Raw genomic sequence first — 19,576 nt, forward strand, 5'->3', positions numbered from 1 at the left:
GAAAGGGGTTCAGACCCGCTTTTTATTTCCATCGCGCTGCAACGCCCCGAATCTCCCATCTCGCGATTGCCCTGCTTATTGTCGTGCCCTGTCTGCTTCTTTTCTTTCCCGTTCCAAACAAGCCGGCTACCTCACATTCCTTTGCCTACCAGAGCGTCGCACCCGCACCAAAGATGGCCCCCAACAAGAAGAGCGGCGGTGCCAAGAAGGCCTCTGGCTGCTGCAACTGCAGCTTCACCAAGATCCTGACCTGGATTGGCATCTTCATCGGCATCTTCACGCCGATTGTCTACGTGCTCGAGCGCAACCTCGAGAGCTTCTACATCTTCAAGACGGGCGAGCTGCACGACCTCGCCAAGCGCGCCGTGGCACTCTACCCGGACGACACGGCCGCCATTGTCAAGCACATCGTCGACGAGCTCGCCGAGAAGCACCCCAAGCACGTCAACCCAGCCCACGATGTCAGCGCCGAGTGGATGTTCAACAACGCGGGTGGTGCCATGGGCGGCATGTACCTCCTCCATGCTAGTCAGTTCTTCCCCCAAAATCCCGTTCCATTGTTATTCCAGGAATCCCCCAACATCATAATCATGGTCTTTACTCACATCATCCAAACAGGCATCACCGAGTACCTCATCATCTTTGGCACCCCGATCGGCACAGAGGGCCACACGGGCCGGCACACGGCCGACGACTTCTTCCACATCCTGACGGGCACCCAGTACGCCTACGCCCCTGGCTCGTACAAGCCCGAGATCTACAAGGCCGGCGACGTGCACCACCTCCGCCGCGGCACCGTCAAGCAGTACATGATGCCCGAGACGGGCTGCTTCGCGCTCGAGTACGCCCGCGGCTGGATCCCGCCCATGCTCTTCTTCGGCTTCGCCGACGGCCTCTCGAGCACCCTCGACTTCCCGACCCTGTGGCAGACCACGCGCATCACCGGCCGCGAGATGATTGGCAACCTGCTTCGCGGCAAGCTCTAGGGGAGCTGCTTAGTGCTCTCTAAGCACGCAGCGTATTTACAGTTTCCGGGATCATCATACTCCCGGGGATTGGTGAAAGGTGGCGCCGCGGCCGAGCCTGTTCGTTGCTACCTTCGTACCTTCGTGTGCCTCTTGAGGGTCTAGTCAAGGAGTGGTCTAGGGCATGGCAGTTTTTGCCTGCCAACTCGAGATCCTGGCAGTGATCTCTTGTACATTGTTTGTGTAAAACATAGAATACAGGATGTATGGCGATAATGTTAATATGAATAGACCATGTCACTTCCAAAGCTTTGCGTATGGCCATACTTGTTGTTGCAGTGGACTCGATTGTGAGAAAATTAAACGTGAAACGTGGGCATTACAATCGAATGCGAAGAGTGGTATATTGTTGTCTTATCTAGCATCTATCATGCCGAAACCTCTGCGGGGAAGTTATGGCTGCCTCTACATCAATACGCTTTGTAACGCCATTCCCATGCATATCTCAAAAGGGTTGTATATATGTGCTGAGTGGGCTTTTCGGTGCGGATCTCTGCATGGACGAAGTGTCCTTTAGATCAAAGCGCCTCGATTCAGCTCGCACGAGCAGCGGGTACGGGGTCCTCAAACCCGTTCCAAGACTCTTCATCAATGTCTTTCTTCTTCTCCTCAGCTGGGGCAGCGACACTTTGCTCGTTGGCTTGGGTCGTAAGCGCTCGCGATGCCGACGGGGACCGCGATCGGCCACGGTGTGCCGGTGATTGGCTAGTCCTCGGTCGCTTCGGCGAGGCAATGCCTGTGGCATCGTTGGACATCTTGCGCTTGTGTCGAGTTGGCGATCCCGGAGTCCGGTGCTTGTTTGGGTGATGGATCTGAGCGCGTGTCGGCTGAGTCGCGCCACCGTCTTTCTTCTTGCTATTCCAATCTTCTAGCATGGCATTGAGCTTTGGCGACCACACAGCCTCCCCTTTGGCGAGCTCTGTGTACTCGAGGCATGTGGGGCCCCCGACAGTGAAATCTCCTTGCGTACTTCTTGCAAGCTCGGCCATCATGGCAGCTGAGCCCACCTTCACGCCCAGGTCATGACAGAAGCTACGAACATAGAAGCCAGACGTCACCTTCATACGTATCCTGGCCGCAGGCGGGCCTTTGTCATCCCAGGGCGGCGGCGTGTTCGGGTCCGGTGAGGGCGGGATGAGGTTGGAGCCCTTACCGGGCCTGGGAGACTGCGGCGGCGGGTCACCGAGCGCTCCTGACATCAACGGAACGTTAGACTCGGGTTTCCTTCGCTTGTTGGGCTTATCGTAGATGAGGGCATCGACTTTCTCGTCGGCCTTACGCTTGAAGTCCTCGTGAGCCTCGAGTGCCTTGGTCTCCTGCTCTTCCTCCTCGGGGCTCCGTTTCTTGCCCTCGGCCTGCTGCTTGCCAATCTTCCAAACCTGCTCTGCGAAGCTGCGCTCAAAGTTGGTGGCCTCGTCCGCGGGCCAGCGGTAGTTGTGCGCGCCGGGCTCGTACCACTCGACAAGCTCGAGCTCCACCACCTCAACCTTTCTGGTGGCGATCTCCCGGGGGATCGGCTTTCCCTCACGCGCGTATTCATAGAGGGGCTTCCCCTCCATTTTGAGTGCCGAGTATAGCGGAGGCATCTGGTCAAGCTCACCACGGAACGAGTTGAGAGCCTCTTCGACCATGGGTCTCGTGATGTGGTCGTAGGCAGTCTTCTTGAGGACCTTGCCCACTCGGTCGTAGGTGTCGGTGCTGGCACCAAAGAGAACCACCGTCTCATATACTTTCTTGCAGTCGAGGAAGCCCTGGAGCGACTTGGTTCCCTTGCCGACACCGAGAATGAGGACGCCTGTCGCGAGAGGGTCGAGAGTGCCGCCGTGGCCCAGCTTGACCTGCAGCCTGTTCATCTTTCTGCGCTTCTTCTTTGTGTTTGACTCGGCCTCGCGGGCGCTCTGCATCTCGTCCATGGCGCTCTTGAAGTGGGCCGAGGGGTTGAAATGGTGCTGGCAGTCACGAATGACTTGGGCAGAGCTCATGCCTATGGGCTTGTTGATGGCTAGGGTGTAATTGAAAGAGTCAGCCAGCGGGAAAGTTGCCGCCAGAGCAGGTCTGGACGAGGGCATGACCAACCGAAAACGCCGTCAACGACACATGGCTTGGAGGAGGTCGCCATGCTGGCGATCCTAGTGAAGTGTGTGAATGTGGTGAAGAGTGGGCGGCCCAGGAGACGGGCGACGGCCATGCCCTTGGAGCAGGCAGCCTGGGGGGTTTAAAACTTGTGCAACGGCGTTAGGCTGCACATTCTTGTGTAGAGGAGGAGTGGCGAGTCGCCTAGGGGTTGTCTCTATAGCATACTATGGTCGGGAAGCATGCGACAGTGAATGGATGGTGAGAGGATCGAGGCTGTAGACTGGGCTGTATTAGACAAAGGTGGGAGGAGCGATCATTGACATGCTGGGACTTTTTTTTCAGAGCCAGTCGCGCGGCCGCTTGCCATTCCACAGCATTAGCTCGCACTAGCATTTCCCCCACGCGGGCCAGGGTCCACCGCAACCCTGGCCAGAGACACTTACAGCGTTCTGGTTCTGGCGCACAGGATGATGGAGCTCACAGGTTGTGGAAGTCCTGCAAGTCGGTCAAGAAATGGTCGATATACCACTTCCGGCTCTGGGTCGCATAGACTTGCATGAACAAGTACACTGAGCTGCCCTGCAGGAAAGATGTTTTGTCATGGCGTTTTGTCACAAACACCTTCTACGCCTGGCCAGGGTGACTCTCCTCTGAGTGGCCAATGCCTCTGATCTGGCATGCTGCCCCGTTTTAACGCAGCCCGCCCTGGCCTGGAGACGCAGGCGCGTTTGCATGAGCAAGCGCGACTTGACGATAAGATATCACCTCGGCGTCGCCTGCCGTCGCCCACCAAGCCCATACCTCAGCACCAACCTTCACTTCGACATCGTCGCCCAAGTGCCGCCTCGCCTGCTACACGCAACCCGCCGAGCCCAGACTTCTCCCTCAGCCACAACCGTCTCCATGAGTCGAGACTCGTCTCCCCGCTGACTGTCCCTGGCCTTCAGCCACCAGGGCCGATTCCCGTCCTCCGTCTACCCCGCCTTCACAACGTCCTGTATTCACCATGGTGGCCCGCCGGCGCCGAGCGCTGTCCAACTCGACGGTCGCCACCGTCGACGAGTCCGCTGTCCCGTACTTCAAAGAAAGCTCCGTCCTCAAGAAGGTGCCGCCTTCGTACCACAGCGACGAATGGCCATGCTTCCTCCTTGTCGATGCCACCGTCTATGACAGGCACGGCCGCATGGCCAATCAGCTCAGCGTCGACCTCGAAGGGCCTTTCATCATCCGTGGCAAGCTCGCACTCGACAAGGACCAGGAAAAATACCTCGTGGCGCGGCCAGGCAAGTGCAGAGACGCCTTTGTCCAGATCGAAAACAGTGCCTCGTTCGCCGTCGCGCTCAAGGACGAGGACAACGGCCCTCCCCTGCCTGTCCTGTGGGCTAGTGGCGAAGCAGGCTGGTACGAGATCGTCCCGAGCGACAAATACAAGGGCATCGCCCATGCCATGTTCCAGTCGATATCGCTGTACTATTCAATGGTCGATCAGTTCGCAGCTGCGTCGAGCAAGAAGAAGAGCAGCAAGAGGAAACCGCGCCCCGACATTCAATCTGAAATAAACGAGATGCTCTTCCATTTCGCTGTCCAGGAAGGCGAAGGCTTGACTCTTCCAGAAGCCATACAACGTTGTGATGACAATGTGATCTTCTTCCTCTCCCACTTCGAGAATAAGTCTTCACCATTCTACAAGTGGCTGGCGTCGAGGCACCCGGTAAGACAAAGCCACGCGACACGCTCCTGCACGATTGTGCTGAATACGAAAGCTGATTCCGATCTCAGGATGTCTTGGAGCGACTGGCCAACAGGGTCGTCCATGACAATGCACCCCTGGTTGTACCGGGATTCGAGGCTGCAGATCCTGCAGATCCTAGATATAGAATCAAGTCGGCATCACTCGAAGCTACTGGTGGCTCTCGGCGGAGCCGTGGAGCTTCTCGTCAGGAATCTGCCAACAGTGCGTCGGAAACACAATCGAAGCACCGAGATCTCGCTTCCCGTCCAAAGCGCGACGCAAGTGCCCCCAAAGCCGATGTCGAGATGGCGGATGCCGCAAACCCCGTGAAAAAGGGTCTCGAAGCCCTACTTGAGTTTCTCGAAGAAGAGCGCGAGAGTATCAACGCTCTCCAGGGGGGACATCCCCAAAGAAAAGCTTGCAAGGATATCTTGCCCAAATCGTGGCATACCAAGGTGTATCTGTCCTGCAGTATTCCTAATTATGGCGGCGGTAAGGAAGTCTGCGAATACTACGCCGAGGATCTCGTCCAGCGGCTGGGTAAAGAATGGCATGATAGCCAATTATACAAGTGGGCCAAGCAGAACGTGAAGACTCGACCTGCGTTTGAGAACATTACTGAGGAGAAGATCATCAACCTGGTTAGAAGGCAAAAGAAACCTCGGGCCTCTGCAGTAAACAGCGCGCCCCGAACGCCACAGCCTAGTTCAGGAGGCAAGCACCTGCCACACCCTGGCCGGACAGGAGGGAAGCAATCTGGGCTGCGCCCGGTGTACAGCAAAAAGCGCCCAAGAGATGCTTTCGCCTCTGACGACGAGATGGACATCGACAGTGATGATGTAGGCAGCGGCCCTGCACAACGGCGCAAGAAGTCCCGCTTTCTGGGGGGCAAGCACGCTAGTGGTGCTTCATCGTCATCTGACGACGATGACGAAGTGCCAGATAGTCCTCTGACGAAGCTGGTGGTGACTGCTGAGAACCTGCCATCAACATTTGCCAGCGGGCCAAACTCGACCTGGACATGCGAAGAACCCGACTGCGGTTTCGTCGTGCGTGGCGCAGACGACGAAGACGGCCAAAAGGCCATCAACGACCACTACGAAGAGCACGAGAGGGCAGCCAGGGAGCTGATGCAGGAGATGGAGACGAGCCGCGTCAACCTCGCCGTGCAGGAGGGCAAGAAGGGTCATTTGCCTATCGAGTACGTTTATTTCACCATTGCTGGGCTTTCGCAATCACAGCAACGCAGTACGGTTGTCATGGAAAAAAACGCTAACCATGGACCCCGTCTGTCTAGCCACCTTCTTGAAAAGATTCGCAGCTTAGGAGGAGAACCGCCACTGAAAGAGCCCTCACTCGACGGCGAGCCGAGACCGATCAAGCGAAGCTTGCTCATCTAGCTGGTCTGGGTCAGTTATGTGGCGGCCCGCCTGGCTCGGATACGTCGACCCTTAATTGGGACATGGCATGATTACATCCATCAAGGCGTTGTTCATGGCCAACTGTAGAGCCCCGTCTTTGTTTCTTTTGATTTGTTAAATCATGATACCCCAGTCGCTATTATACATCTAGAGCCAGCATTAGACCTCGGTAATGAGCGCCCAGAACACCGCACATCGTGTGTATGAGTACATGTTGAAGTACAAACAGAACAAGAAACCTGCCAGGATGGGGAAGCCATCGCCTGTATTCCTAGACGGAAAAATATGTCAAGTATAAACAGGAGAGTCTAATTTGGAACACATCACTTTTCATGCTTTTACGTGCTTGGTGATGTGTCGTGCTTCTTTTTGCTATTTATTCCTGTCTTGAAGACCCGTGGTGCAGGTCTCCCTCCAAGTAGTATTGCTGCGTATGGTGCCTGGCCCCATGGCTCAGCTGGACGATACGCTATGTTGGCTGATCGTCTTTTCTAGGTCTCCTTGCATTACTACCTCAGAGCACAGCTTCTCGGCCTAGATCACAGCCAGGAGGAACCTGTCATGAATGCCCACTACCGACTGGTACGAACCCACTCAGCTTTTTTCTTGATGTGGTTGTTGATAATCCGCTTTTTTCCGTTGTTCAACAAGATATGCCTTGTAGGGAGGGATCGAGTAGTACGCGTCGCCTAATGAAGTTTCGCTTGGGGTTTGGGGGTTCGTGGTGCATCAAGCGATGAAAGCTTTGCCGGCCTAGGTAACCAGCCATAACGTATCTGCTCTATCGGCGCAGCTTGAGGAACCCGGCCGCTTTGTCCCACGCCGCACGATCGCTAGATGACACCTCTTTCTCCAGTGTCTTGACACCTGCATGAACTGCGCCGAAGAACTCGCACGCAATATCCAGGTCTTCGAAAAAGTGAGTCGCATACGGCACAAACTTTCCGGGGAAGTCGTTCTTCTTTGCCTGCTTTTGTTCCGCAGTGTCATTGGGGTGGATATCGTCCAGCAGAGTCTTAACAGCAATGCCAAGGGCGACATCAGTGTCTGACAAGAAAGGTATCCTAGGAGGACAGTCAGTTATTAGGCATACAGACAATAGATTGAAGCGCAGGTAGAATTTACCTTTGACCGATGTCAAGATAGTCATCTCGATCTCGCTTGGCGTGTGCAAAGAGGAACATGGATGCTACAATTGCTTCCAAAAGGTCACGTCCAGCTTCGCGGACAGAGGAACTCAGCGATCTAAAGGACAAGAAGTTCTTGCTCAATGGACCCGTGTATCCGTTGGCCTGGTGACGTAATTTAAGAAGAATGGCGCAGCGAGAGATCAGCAATAGGCTGGCTTTGTCGTCGTCCGACCCGTTCATGGGCAAGCCATTGAGTTCTGGATGCTGATTCCGTGTGTTGAGTAGATCAAAGCGCAGCAGCTCGAACGCCAGGAGAACTGCCTCGTACAGTCCGGTCACTGCGCTATACTTCTTGACTGTTGGCTCAAGCGCTTCGAGAGATGTGGCCAATGCCCGGCCCCAGGCGGTCAAAGAATGGCTGTCATCTACGTAGCCACGCAGATGAAGGAAGCGCCATATGGTAAGAGATGTAATGACGTTGGCAGAGGCGATTCCTTTGAGCTTCTCCGTTGCTACGGTGCTCTTGACGAACGCTTCGTTCTTGAGAGACGTGACCTCAAAGAAGATTGAGCCTTGCACAGCAGTTGGGAAGTGTTGCTTGATCGTCTCCTCCTTCGCAGTCCACATGTTGACTTTCTTCATCGTCGGGTTCTCACCAGGTCTGTACTCAATTCTGTGCGAGTATTTGTCATCATACCACACCTTGACGTTGAGCGGCTTATGCTGGACGCCACGGTGCAGCCTTGGGAGAAGCAAAGCAATCCCCTGCTCCCTCAATGGCATCAGCTGTGTCGTGACCAGCCGCCTGTACTCCTCGGACTTTACACCGTCGAGTGTAGGGAAGACGACAACCTGGTTGCTCGAAATCCAACCAAGTGTACGAGCCCCCACGAGTCCAGTATTAAGATAATGCAGCATCTCAGCTGGTAACTGCAAACCGAGATACTCCCAGTTGTCTGATGTCAGGTGGTCATAGTCGTGGACCTTGACCTCTCCGCTCTCGTCGATGTAGATGAAGTGATCGACAGCCATGCGTGACTTGCGGTACTTTTGCAGCCAGTTTGGGTCACGGGCCTGGAGTATGTCGTTGAAGGATGCGCAGGCATTGGCTACTGCCTTGTCGGATGTGCGGAGCATATTGACAGCATCTTGAATGCTTGAACGCTGGCGGGGCGTAATGGTTGGGTCCTGTAGCGGTGGAAATGCTGGCAAAAAAGTCGTACCAGTCATGAGTAAGGCATCCGTGAACATGCGATCGCTGACCCCCAGGGCTTTGATCAGATTCTTTTTGGAAATCGCCGAGAATTTGCCAGCATCCCAGTCAATGAAGCGGATGACGTGGTCTTTGATGGGATAAAGGAGCAGCTCTTGTGAACCCATGATGGCAGCACACTGCTCTGACTCAATCATGTCAAGGTAGGCAATCTGACCTCGTTAGTAAAGTCACTATCCTGTCAGATCGTGGCACAACTTACTTGGGCTGAGGCGTTGAAGGGCGGGACCAGGAAATGCAGACCGCGACTTTTCAGAATGCTCTGCAGGAGTGGGAACAGGTTTTGAACGAGGTAAGCTCCGCGATGCGCACCAAACGCGGCCACGGCCTCGTTGGCTTGGCTCTGGAAGTACAGTCCCCATGCTTCATCAGTGCCTACGATGGCCTGCTTCCCTCTTTGAACTGTAACCTCATCCTGGCCCACCATGGACTGGCCGTTGAAAATGAAGAACGGTATCGTCTTGTTTTGCTTCCAACTGTCGAGATCGGCTTCGATATGTGTCTGGATACCGGTCAGGCCACCAAGGGCTGGAAGGAGCGGCTCATGGAACGGTGAGTTGTCGAGGAAGAGCTGGAGGTAGAAAGAGGCGTCCACCGCAATGGCACAGTCCTCAAGCTGGCTCACGTCGGCATGTCTAGAGGTATGTCAGAACTGTGTGTAATGGTACAAGGGGAAAGTGGCCATGTCTGCTTACTGAACCTGCTCATTGATCCAATGGTCCTCGACAGAAGCTTGAGGGGAAATTCATGTCAGTTGCGGTCGTCCAGCCGATTGCTCCAGAATTCTCTTGGCCGCCCATGACAGTGCGCCACCATAAAGTCCCGCTCTGGCCCCTGGATTCGTGTACGGATGGCATAGAGCACTCACTCGGCATGTTGTTCCACGGCTACCTTCCGAATATGGGGTTGCTAGTGGTGAAGCTGCTCGCGGAAGGCGAAGCAGTTCGTCCTGGTAAACGCTATTTGTATCCAATGTATGGGGCGAAAGCGGCGCGACGGAGTAGATGCCTCTAGCGCAAGCAGGCAAGGCTTGCGACAAGGTGAGGTCGACGTATGGTGCCCACGCGAGGGACGTGGAAGCTTCGGTTGGCGTGCCGACACTGGGCGAAGTCGTGGACGGGCTGTCGGGGAGTGGTGATGGCGAGGACGGGCTCGAGACACCGGGCGTGCAAGACAAGCCAAGGCACGGAAGCAGCTGCTCGTGTGACGATTGGCAGTGCTGGTGAAGAGAAGGTGGGTGCGCAAAGCACAGGTCGTGAGAGGGAGGCACTTGGGGACACAAACAAAGGGCTGTTTCAATGCTCGAGTGTGCGCCGCCACATTCAGAAGCCAACCAGCTCCAGGTCACCCAGGTGGGCGAGCTCTGCTCGGGTGCCTGCCGCTAGGCCCACAAGGGTCATGTACCGGTACTTGGTACGCAGGCGGCTGCACTCCGCGCCGCACCTCATTACTTGTCCCCTCAGCAGTACTCGCAACCTCCCGGCCGCCTACCCCTGGAGGGGCCCGTAGTCCCTGTTCCAGCTCCATTTGGCTGGCCGAGCCCCTCCAAGGCGCCTTCCAGGGCACGCGAGTGGTGGCCCCGCGATGAATCCATCCATGACGGGCTTGGTATCTGAACTCCCCTCGGGACCACCCGTCACAACCATAGACGATGCTTTTCTCAGGGCTACTGCTCAGAGAGCTCGCACTGACCGCTCTTATTGCAGAGCCTTTCTAAGTCAAGACCACGTAGAAGCCATCCTCGGCGAAACATACCATCTATAGAGAATTTGAACATTTCAAGTGAACCCACGAGGCACGACATGGATAATGTCCATCATCCGGTAGATTTCTTCTGGGATCTCGCAAAATATAAAAGAATGCAGACTATGGGCTTGTGTTGGCGGTTTTGAGGTGACATGCACGCATGAAAGTGAAAGGCGGACGAGCGATCAACGAAAAGGCTCGCTCCATCAGCCTAGAGCTTGGCAGCAACTTGTTTTATCGTCCGATTGCGGATTCACCTCTCGTAGCTGGCGGGCTGTCTGACACGGCCCCAGCAGGAAGCTGAGCTGCCAGCCCTACCAACATTCAGTCAAGGTCCTTAAGTCGCCCAGGCGGAATTGATAACCATGGCAGGCAACGCGCAGATCCCCATCATCGACATTTCGGCTACCCAGGGTGACCAGGGGGACATCGCCAAGCACCTCGTCGCTGCTGCTGCAGAGCACGGCTTTATCTACATCAAGAACACTGGCCGCGATATCTCTGCCGAGAAGATACAAAAAGCTTTTGAGCTGGTTAGAGCTCCAAGCATGATCCATACCAAGATCCACTTGATTGACACTGTTCCAACCTGCAGTCAAAACTCCTCTTTGAGTCGCCGCTGGAAGAGAAGCAGCGATGTAGCATCCAGCAGAACAACCAGGGCTGGTCTGGCATGCACTCTGAGACCCTTGACCCTGCCTCGCAGCGTGTAAGTTGTCATGGCGAGTTTCGTTGGCCTTCTGCTTGGATGCTAATACGTATGTCCCAGGTCGGTGACTTTAAAGAGTGCGTGCTCAACTCACGTTCTCATTGATTTGGACTAATGAGGTGCTAGGGCATTCAACTTTGGGCCGTTCAAAGATGGCAGAGCAACCCAACCCGTCCCTGCGTCGATGGAGGCGCATCACGCCGAGCTTGCCTCCTTCCGAGACGCATGTCATGAATTGTGCCGGAAGCTCCTGTTCTTGTTTGGGGTTGGTCTAGAGGTACGTTCCCAGGCGGAGGAAGCGATATCCGATACCTGGGCTGATCGCAAGCTAGGTGTCGCCCGCGGACTTTTTCACGGCTGCACACAACCCAGACGAGCCATCGGGGTCGATTTTGAGATTCCTCCGTTATCCTCCACCAAGCGAGACCCCTGACGCTCAAGCTGGCGACGTTCGAGCTGGTGCCCATTCCGACTATGGTTCTGTGACGTTGCTCTTCCGGATCCCCGGTCAAGCAGGTCTCGAAATTCTGACACCATCAAATACCTGGGCCCCCGTCCCTGTCACGCCTCCTGGTACCGAGAACGACCCATCACCACCGATCCTCGTCAACATTGGCGACTTGCTGTCGTACTGGACCAATGGCCTGCTTCGGAGTACTGTGCACCGAGTGTCGTTCTCGCCCGGACAGGCGGCACACGGTGAATCGAGTGTCGACCCGCGTTATTCCCTCGTCTTCTTCTGCCACCCAGCGCACGATACTCCGCTAGTGTCAGTCCCGAGCGAGCGTGTCCGCAACTTCAGTGGCGTATCGAGTCAGGCCAAGGAGGGCAACCCGTACGCGGAGCGCAAGGTCCTGACCGCAGAAGAGCATCTTCAGATGCGCCTCCAGGCGTCCTATGGCGACCTGTACAAGGACAAGTCGAAGGGGGCGTGATAATGACATGACATGCTCGGCGTTGGAGGGCAATTACGTCGTCAAGTATACACGGGACATGTAGGACGAAGAATCAGACAGATAGTAAATGGTCGAGACCATACTGGGTTGACCACCGCTCTGCCGACATACACATATCATACACTCAACTTACAAGTTTGGGCTTTGCTGCTCCACCCGGACATTTTACTTCTTCTCCTGGTCCTGCTTCTCCTCCTGCTTGTGTTTCTCTTCCCTCGCCGCCAGGACCTCCGCACGCTTCTGCTTGCCGCTGTTCCGCACGTCCGAGATGTGATCCATGATCAGCCCCCAGATCCCACCACCACCTTCCTGCAGAGCCTCCCGCTCCCGCCGCGCCCTCTTCTCCTTCCAATCCTCCTCGGCATCGCCCATCCAGATCGCCTCGAGCGATCCTTTCCTCTCCTCCTCCTCCTCCACCCCTCCTCTTCCACCCCCTTGCTTCTTGCCCTCCCCCGCACCAGCACCGCCGCTATACCGCCCCGCAGCGTCCAGCCTGGCCTGGTCCGCCGCGGCCGCCGCCCGCCGCTCCCGCTCCTGCCTCATGAGCATCTGCGTGCGCTGCGCCTTCTCGGGCAGCTCCGTGCCCGCCATGCTCTGGAGCCGGCCGCCCATGCGTGCGAAGGTCGAGGTCCCCGTGTAGTCGAGCGCGAGCTGGTTCGTGCCCCACAGCGCCACGCCGCCGAGGATGACGAGCCGCAGGTCGAACCGCCGCGGGGGCAGGAACATGGCGCCCAGGGCTATCGGGGTCACGCCCAGCGCGACGTTGTGCAGGATCGCGTCCTCGGCGGCCGCGGGGTCGGTGTTGGTGTTGGTGGGGGAGGAGGAGGAGGAGGATGACGCTGGTGTCGGGCCCGCGGGCGGCTGCTGTGTGGGATCTGAGGAGGCCATGGTTTTTTTTTTTCTTCTTCTTTTGTTGTTGTCGGCTGGAAGAATTGCGAGAGCGACTGTCTGGCTAGCACAGGGAGAGAAGGTGCGCTTGCGCCCAGGATGAGATGCTCGGGCCTAGGTCTGACTGGTTGCTAGACAGTGTCGGATCAGAGCCGATCTTGAGCGTGAGGGCAAGAACAGATTGTTGTCCGCTTGGTGGATGATTTGAAGCATTTCAGACCAAGGTGATGTATGACGAGGTGTGCCAATCGGGGCTAAACTTTTTTGCAGGGATCTGTACTACACCAACAATACCACAGCTTCCACTTGACAGGCTAAAGTTCTACAACAGCTTGGATGCACAATCATGATAAGCATAGAGAAAACAACCCAATTCCAGCTGAGAAGCCACGAGGCTCGCCATTTGAAGAAGAAAGATTCTGCGTCACCCGCCTCTGCAGCTATTTGCAGACCAGGAAGACCAAGACCTCCACAATTGCTGGCCCACGGGCCTTGACGGCTTACACGGCACGGCACCCAACACCGCAAAAGAATGCCACTACCAACAAACACCCATTGATCTCCTCACAACTCCTTGGCTTGGCACCACGCCAGGGAGCAAAAAGGAAGTATACTAACTACAGTAGTAGCAAATGTACAAAAAATTGAGGTTATTCAATGCGCTTAGTCGCGACAAAGACAGGACTCGAACCTGCGCGACCGAAGTCATCAGCTTACGTAAGCTCAACTGCCTGAAGCAGGCGGATGAGCGTTTTCGAGGCTGACCCATTAACCACTCTGGCACTTTGCCTGATTGTTGGAAAGCCGTATGCTTATACTCTACTATAGCCACCGAATGATGCGGGGGACACTGAAAGGAAAGGCACGACCAGATCTATAAGTCGTCTCACAATGAGATCGTGGTCGAGTGAGTTTGCGAATGGTATACTTGCCAGCCATCTTGCAAGGACAGAAATATTCATGGCCTCAAGCTTGTGTTTTAAACACACCAAGACTGAAGTCCCTCTACTCTAGACGAGGAGATATGATCAAATAGCCAGGGACTGAGAATAATATCGAATTAGACGTTCAGCAAGATTCTTGATTCTCATAGGCCGTTCAATAGCTTTGTGCTTGCGACTCCTCGAAGGCCACCAATCTAACGACCGTCATGCCAGCTGGCGACGAGGAAATAACGGTAAATGGAACCATTGCCATCAATAGACAACATAGCTTGGATTCCAAAGAAGCTCATATTTTCCTGACGCTCCCGCCGTGACATTAAGTAGTAGGACACGAGAATGCAGGCCTTCCTTTCCTAATATTTTGTAACTCGCACACGATACTGAGTGTCATCCATATCTGTCAACTGTCTGCAGAGGAGAAACAGGTACTTTATGCATTGTATTGAGACATTATCAGATAAAGAAACAGCCGTATTGGCAACTATTAATGTACGACAGAAATCAACGCTATTTGCCATCCCTTGTGCTCATTCTGCTTCTGGATAGCTACATGTGCCTCGATGGCACTACCCAAGCATTGTTTGCGCAGAATATACTCTGCTGAAACCTACTATATGAAACTCTTGTTGCAGAGCACACATCCCATGTTGGACCATTCCTAAAAGTACAAGACCTGGTCGCCGCCGTCACGATGCTGACCTGCCGGTCGCCGAAGCCCCCGTAGTCCGAATCGGGATGCCTTCGTGTACCAGAGCCCCCGTGGGTGCAGGAGGCAGTGGCGCCTTGAGCCGCGACAGCGAGGCCCCTCGGGACTGAGACATCCCATTGGCACCAGCAGAAGAAGAAGACATGTCGATAGCCGCCGATCGACCGTGGTAGACGCCATTTCCGCCGCTGTTTATGCTGCCGTACATGCTGCTCTCGGCTGTAGATGCGGCGGCGCTGGTCACACCCTGCTGTGGTCGTCGTTTGGATGACATGTGCTGCCTCAGATCGCCGTGGGCAGGCTGCTGTCCGCTGATACTGCCTGTCCGGGAAGACGAGCGAGGTCCGATTTGGGCATCGATGAAGCTCGCACCAGCGAGACTGAGATCGTCGACATCTGGTGTCTCGTCACCGCCACGATACCGCCGCTGTGGTGTCTGCTGCGAAGGTGGTCGCTGATAAGCCGCCGTCGACGAAGCTCCCGGGCCACTACTGCCGGCCAGGAGCGACTGCCGGTCAAAGTCGCTAGGCAAGGGCGTGCCCCCGATGCTCGTCTGCCCAATGTGTCTGCTGACCGGCGGTGCATCGCGGGTTCTTCGGCTGCTCGACTCTGCCTCGTCCTCGACGAGGACCACCATCCACACTCCCACTGCCCCGTTGCCGCCCAGTAACGGCGTGCAGTGGATCCAGCGGCCCTTTCCTGTTGCGCCTCCCAGGCCTGCCGCGGCAGATGCCTCTCTGCTGCCGTGGCTGTCGCGCTTCGCCCGGTCGCTGAGCCAGCGGACCTTTGCTGTGACGCCGTGCCCGTCGGCAAATGCCTGCGCTAGGGCTTCTTTGACTTGTCTCGACCCGCCGATGCGGTCCATGAAGCTGCTCTGAAGCATCCCCGGAACGCGCATGCTGGGGCTGGCGAAGAGGACTCTCATGCTGGGATACGGCCGGACGAGGAGGTAGTGCTCATATACGCCGCTGAGCTTGCCGCCGGATGTCGATGGCAGGGTCATGATGGGGTCGCTGTCGCGCCGCTGCATCGAGGCATCATCTCGAATCAGCAGACGCGGCTTGTTCCAGTTGGTGAGGTTCGCGTCGTCCACGCCGCCGCCTCCCTCGCCGCCGTGCGTCGCCTGCCGTGTCCGGTGCAGCGAGCCGCCGTGTTCCCGGACCGTCTTGAGCTCCGTGAGGTTGAACATTTCGGCCAGACCGCGGAACTCGTCTTTATCCGTTGTGTCGGCATGGTGGAGTTGTGACTTGCTGGCGTCAAATCTGCCGTGCTGCTGGCTCTCGCGGGCCTCTTGCTGCTGCACGAGGCGTTCCATCGACTCCAGTCCAGCGCACTCTTTGACTAGTCCAGACACATCGACCTGAGCACCGATAAAGTAGCGGACATTCCCACGGCTGTCGAACAGGGGCGACACCATGAGCAGGTTCATAAATGGCGACCCGTCTCGTCTGTAGTTGAGAAATGTCTCGCAGTGCTCCTTTCCAGCAAGGACTTTCTCCTTCAGCCGCCGCACGCTGGAAGGGTTTGTCTTTGGGCCTTGGAGGAAACGGCAGTTGCGGCCGAGCACGTAATTCATGCCGTACTGTGTTGTTCGGTGGAACTCTGTAGGCCATGGTCAGCGTCATCCTGTCTCCTCTGGGTAACAAAAGACACCACTTGCCCTCGCTGGCAAAGATGATCGGGTTGTCTGGCCGAGAAGGATCCGTCAGGCAAAACACCTCTGCAAGGCCCTCTGAGAGATCCCTCAAATGCACAGGCAGTGTGTCGGCAATACGTCGCTTGATCGTCACGCTCACTGTCCGCACCCACGTATGGGTGATGTACGCCGGCAAGTCCTCACGCGCGAGCCGCTCAAACGCCTGGTCGGCCTTGGCCTGCAAGTCGTCGTTTGCGGTGTTTTGTATTGGCTCTTGAGAAACGCCGAGGTCCTTGGGTGCTCTCAGTGATCTTGCGATCGAATTCACATAATCCAGCGCCCTCAGGGCCTTGAGTGCGTCAAGATAGTACACCAGCACAGGCACAGAGGCCGGATGGGCGGCACAGAGAAACGTGGTGAAACGCTGAAGAAGGACCGGGTCTTCAAAGATGACCTCGAGGTGCTCCTTCGAGAAGAGCAGTTCCGAACGTGCCTCTAGGGAGTACTGCGTGGGCTCATTCGCCGGGACGACGAGGTCGAACGATGCTGGGTCAATTTCTTCTTCTGCCAGAGGCTCGAGGCCGTCGTTATTGCCGGCGCCCTTGGTTTGCAATGGCGGAAGTGCTGAGTTGGCGGGCGCGAAGGATGACGCGGATGACGGCACGTGTGAGGACTTGGACATGATGCTCTTTCGGGCTGCAGATGGTGATCTCGTCGATCCTCCGTAGTGTTGAACCGTCTCTGGTGAAGGTTGGCGCTCCACGTGCTGGCCAGTATAGTAGGACTGGCTTTGAGAACTGTGACAGGCAGCGTATGTAAGTGGTTGTCCCTGGCTCGGACGACAAGTGTGTGCTCGGCATGGTGTCTCCCTACCTTCGTGGGCGCGCAAAGGACTGGTCCCTGTCGTCAGGGATATAACTGTCGTCCATGTCTGCAAAGTTCAATTCTGTAGGCAGGTCTCTCGTGCTCAAGTATGAATGCCCTGCAGGACTGGGGGGCATGTCGTATGTGCTCTGCTGCGAACGACTTCTGGGCACGTTGGGAGCCTCCGCAGCTTCTTGATAGTGAGTAGTGTAGTCACTGTCGTCGTAGTGAGTAGACGACGGTACCGTGCTGGGCAGGAATTCTGAAAAGGAGGCTCGACTAGGAGACGATACGGAGTGTGGTGGAAGGTCTTCACGGCCGCGGCTCGCTGGTGTGGCGTCTGCCAAGTGCGACAGACTTCTTGAGAATCTGCGGAGCATCACAAAAGCTTTGTCTCCAGAGTCACCCGAAGGGAAAATAATGACAAACGGACGAGTTATCCAGGCAGGTTAGTGAGAGACAGGTCTTGCTTCTTTGGGCGTTAGCTGGAAGCCGGATCCTCTTCTTGCAGACGGTCCCAGAGATTCCAGAGGGACTAATCTTTTTGCTTTTTCTGTTCGGGATCAGAGATTAGACTGTGCTCTGAGCTGGATTGGCAGCAGTCAGTCAACTAGGAAGACTGGAAAGAGGCAGGGACAGCAGGCGGGAGGAAGAATTGGTGGTGGGCATGGGCAACCAAGGGGCACGGCAAGCGAATCACGACGGAGACGGCACAGGACGTCCACGCCCTAAGTAGAGCCGGCGACACGCGAACATCCCGCCGTCCTCGACCTCCAACGACGACTAGTCTCGTCTTTTCCATGACGAGGGCTCTGGGGGCGGGTCAGGATACGGAACCCGTCATTGCCGGCGGACTGGCTGATGAGGGCCCAGAAACGCTACCCAGCCGAGATTCGTTCAAAGATGGTCATCCATTGGCTGCTTGTCCCCCATCTTGACCCCATCAGTCGAGATCGTTCCGCACAAATCCACCAGAGCAAAAGGGCGAGGCAAGAAGAGTCAGTCGGCCTTTGGTCGCAGGTCCCCGATGATGCAATGGCGAAGAGATGGCGTCGGCCTAAGCCCATGGCTAGCGGCAGTTTCCTGCGGGCCTCGAGTCTGATTTTGGCGGCGCTTCTGCCGTTGCGCATCATGACTGGCTCTCAGGGGTCACGACACTAAACTGCAGCGAGGTTAGCGAGTATTCGAAGTCAGCGGGGAGACCGGCCGGAAGGCATTGTACCTTCACCACCCGTGAACCATCTCGAGTCTGATTTTCAAGGCGAAAAAGCCGGTTTGCCTCTCTCTGGCTGGTGATGAGCGTGGTCACACAAAGACGTGCTTCCCTAGCTCTGATGTGAGATGCGCAGACAAACATCGCGAACTAGGATGGCATGAAAAGGTATCATTGACAGAACTCCAGGGGGCAGTAAATTAGATGTTCTGGCTGTTCCTGGTATGCTTGGTGGACTCGATCGAGGCGAACGGCCGGGGTGGCAGGCTAGGCAAGGCGATCGAGAGACAAAAAGCAATCACAAAGCTGACATGGATGGGACGGGGCGCGCTAAAACGTGGACCGACGAGACGGTACCACCATGATGGGGAAGACTGCTCCAGTGGGGATCCAGGGACGGGAATTCAGACGCTCCCGTGCAAAGGCTGATTGCTCTGGCAGCACTACAGCGTTATCAGGCCAGCAGCAGCCACGCTGGTTGGGATCAACTGAACGATCGAGCACATTCTTGCGTTAATCGCGAGTCTGCACAAGCATACTGGCTTAGCTTGCTGTCTGCGTGCCGCAACCGCTTTTCGGGTCGAAGCCATGATAATGCCCTTGTCAGTTGGACCAAGCAGGCACGAACCCAATCCCAAGCTGCAGACCTCGATTGTCCCGATCGACCCCTGGCAAGTGATCGGCCTGCATGACTAGCCTAGGTCTCCGACGAACTCACCAGGGGCGGAATAGCACGGGTGGATGCTCATTTGTTCAACACCACGATACAGAAGTTAGGAGAAGACAAGCTATAGGATCCTGCGGCACAATTCCGAGATTCTAATCTCCCGAGCCTCAGCCGTCTGCCGTAAGGACGGCTTACGAGCACGGCTCGCACTTTTGGCGACACGGATACGGGGCCGAAACAGCAGCTCATTACTTATTCCGGCACCCCTGTCACGTAATCTCTATTGTGAGATGGGGACATGTGCCAGAAAGGCAGCTTGTATCTCTATGGAGAATAAATCTAATGGTATCTGAGATGTGTCTAGTCTGCCAAAATGGCGGATAGAGGAGCTGATGCTGATTTATTGTGTTTTCGTCGCTGTAAAAGTATGTGCGTGCATGTGAAAATTGATCCTCTTGTCCTGTCTGATCAAGGCGAGGAGCGTATGGTTCCTTCTGCATTTGCTCCAGTGTCGTCTACAGTGGGGTGGTGGTGCGATGGAATCATTGTGTATGGAAAGCCGCACTATTTGATGATAGCAGGCGAAGTAC

General features: G+C 55.9%; 7 protein-coding genes and 1 non-coding gene across 8 annotated transcripts; 4 read left to right on the top strand and 4 right to left on the bottom strand.

The window, feature by feature from the left end:
* Positions 1-173: 173 nt before the first annotated feature.
* On the top strand, positions 174-986 carry B0I36DRAFT_240488 (ERG2/sigma1 receptor-like protein; the record flags this gene model as incomplete). Its single annotated transcript, XM_046149765.1, has 2 exons — positions 174-528; positions 619-986. 2 exons carry the CDS (start codon positions 174-176, stop codon positions 984-986), a joined length of 723 nt encoding a protein of 240 aa, XP_046013626.1.
* Positions 987-1,288: 302 nt separating this feature from the next.
* B0I36DRAFT_320056 (pseudouridine synthase) lies at positions 1,289-2,803 on the bottom strand. Its single transcript, XM_046153501.1, has one exon. The coding sequence runs from the start codon at positions 2,654-2,656 to the stop codon at positions 1,559-1,561; it is 1,098 nt and encodes a 365-aa protein (XP_046013627.1). The 5' UTR covers positions 2,657-2,803; the 3' UTR covers positions 1,289-1,558.
* Position 2,804: 1 nt separating this feature from the next.
* B0I36DRAFT_320057 (uncharacterized protein) lies at positions 2,805-3,425 on the top strand. The gene is made up of 2 exons (XM_046153502.1): positions 2,805-3,027; positions 3,102-3,425. Exons 1-2 carry the CDS (start codon positions 2,811-2,813, stop codon positions 3,242-3,244), a joined length of 360 nt encoding a protein of 119 aa, XP_046013628.1. The 5' UTR covers positions 2,805-2,810; the 3' UTR covers positions 3,245-3,425.
* A 477-nt stretch (positions 3,426-3,902) lies between these two features.
* Positions 3,903-6,634, top strand: B0I36DRAFT_100711 (uncharacterized protein). The gene is made up of 3 exons (XM_046147708.1): positions 3,903-4,812; positions 4,881-6,034; positions 6,131-6,634. Exons 1-3 carry the CDS (start codon positions 4,108-4,110, stop codon positions 6,231-6,233), a joined length of 1,962 nt encoding a protein of 653 aa, XP_046013629.1. The 5' UTR covers positions 3,903-4,107; the 3' UTR covers positions 6,234-6,634.
* A 3,901-nt stretch (positions 6,635-10,535) lies between these two features.
* B0I36DRAFT_320061 (uncharacterized protein) lies at positions 10,536-12,537 on the top strand. The gene is made up of 5 exons (XM_046153503.1): positions 10,536-10,936; positions 10,999-11,112; positions 11,173-11,189; positions 11,239-11,389; positions 11,445-12,537. Exons 1-5 carry the CDS (start codon positions 10,769-10,771, stop codon positions 12,045-12,047), a joined length of 1,053 nt encoding a protein of 350 aa, XP_046013630.1. The 5' UTR covers positions 10,536-10,768; the 3' UTR covers positions 12,048-12,537.
* On the bottom strand, positions 12,234-13,206 carry B0I36DRAFT_382806 (uncharacterized protein; the record flags this gene model as incomplete). Its single annotated transcript, XM_046160937.1, has 1 exon — positions 12,234-13,206. Exon 1 carries the CDS (start codon positions 12,954-12,956, stop codon positions 12,234-12,236), a length of 723 nt encoding a protein of 240 aa, XP_046013631.1. The 5' UTR covers positions 12,957-13,206.
* A 420-nt stretch (positions 13,207-13,626) lies between these two features.
* B0I36DRAFT_t71 lies at positions 13,627-13,746 on the bottom strand. The gene has a single exon. It is a non-coding gene; the product is annotated as a tRNA-Ser (tRNA).
* A 799-nt stretch (positions 13,747-14,545) lies between these two features.
* Positions 14,546-17,726, bottom strand: B0I36DRAFT_100753 (uncharacterized protein). Its single transcript, XM_046147709.1, has 3 exons — positions 17,116-17,726; positions 16,267-17,039; positions 14,546-16,208 (listed from the first exon to the last, which is right to left on the bottom strand). Exons 1-3 carry the CDS (start codon positions 17,484-17,486, stop codon positions 14,587-14,589), a joined length of 2,766 nt encoding a protein of 921 aa, XP_046013632.1. The 5' UTR covers positions 17,487-17,726; the 3' UTR covers positions 14,546-14,586.
* Positions 17,727-19,576: the final 1,850 nt, after the last annotated feature.

This window comes from Microdochium trichocladiopsis (genome assembly GCF_020744255.1).
Source record: "Microdochium trichocladiopsis strain MPI-CAGE-CH-0230 chromosome Unknown B0I36scaffold_4, whole genome shotgun sequence".
In the NCBI taxonomy this organism is placed as follows: domain Eukaryota; kingdom Fungi; phylum Ascomycota; class Sordariomycetes; order Xylariales; family Microdochiaceae; genus Microdochium; species Microdochium trichocladiopsis.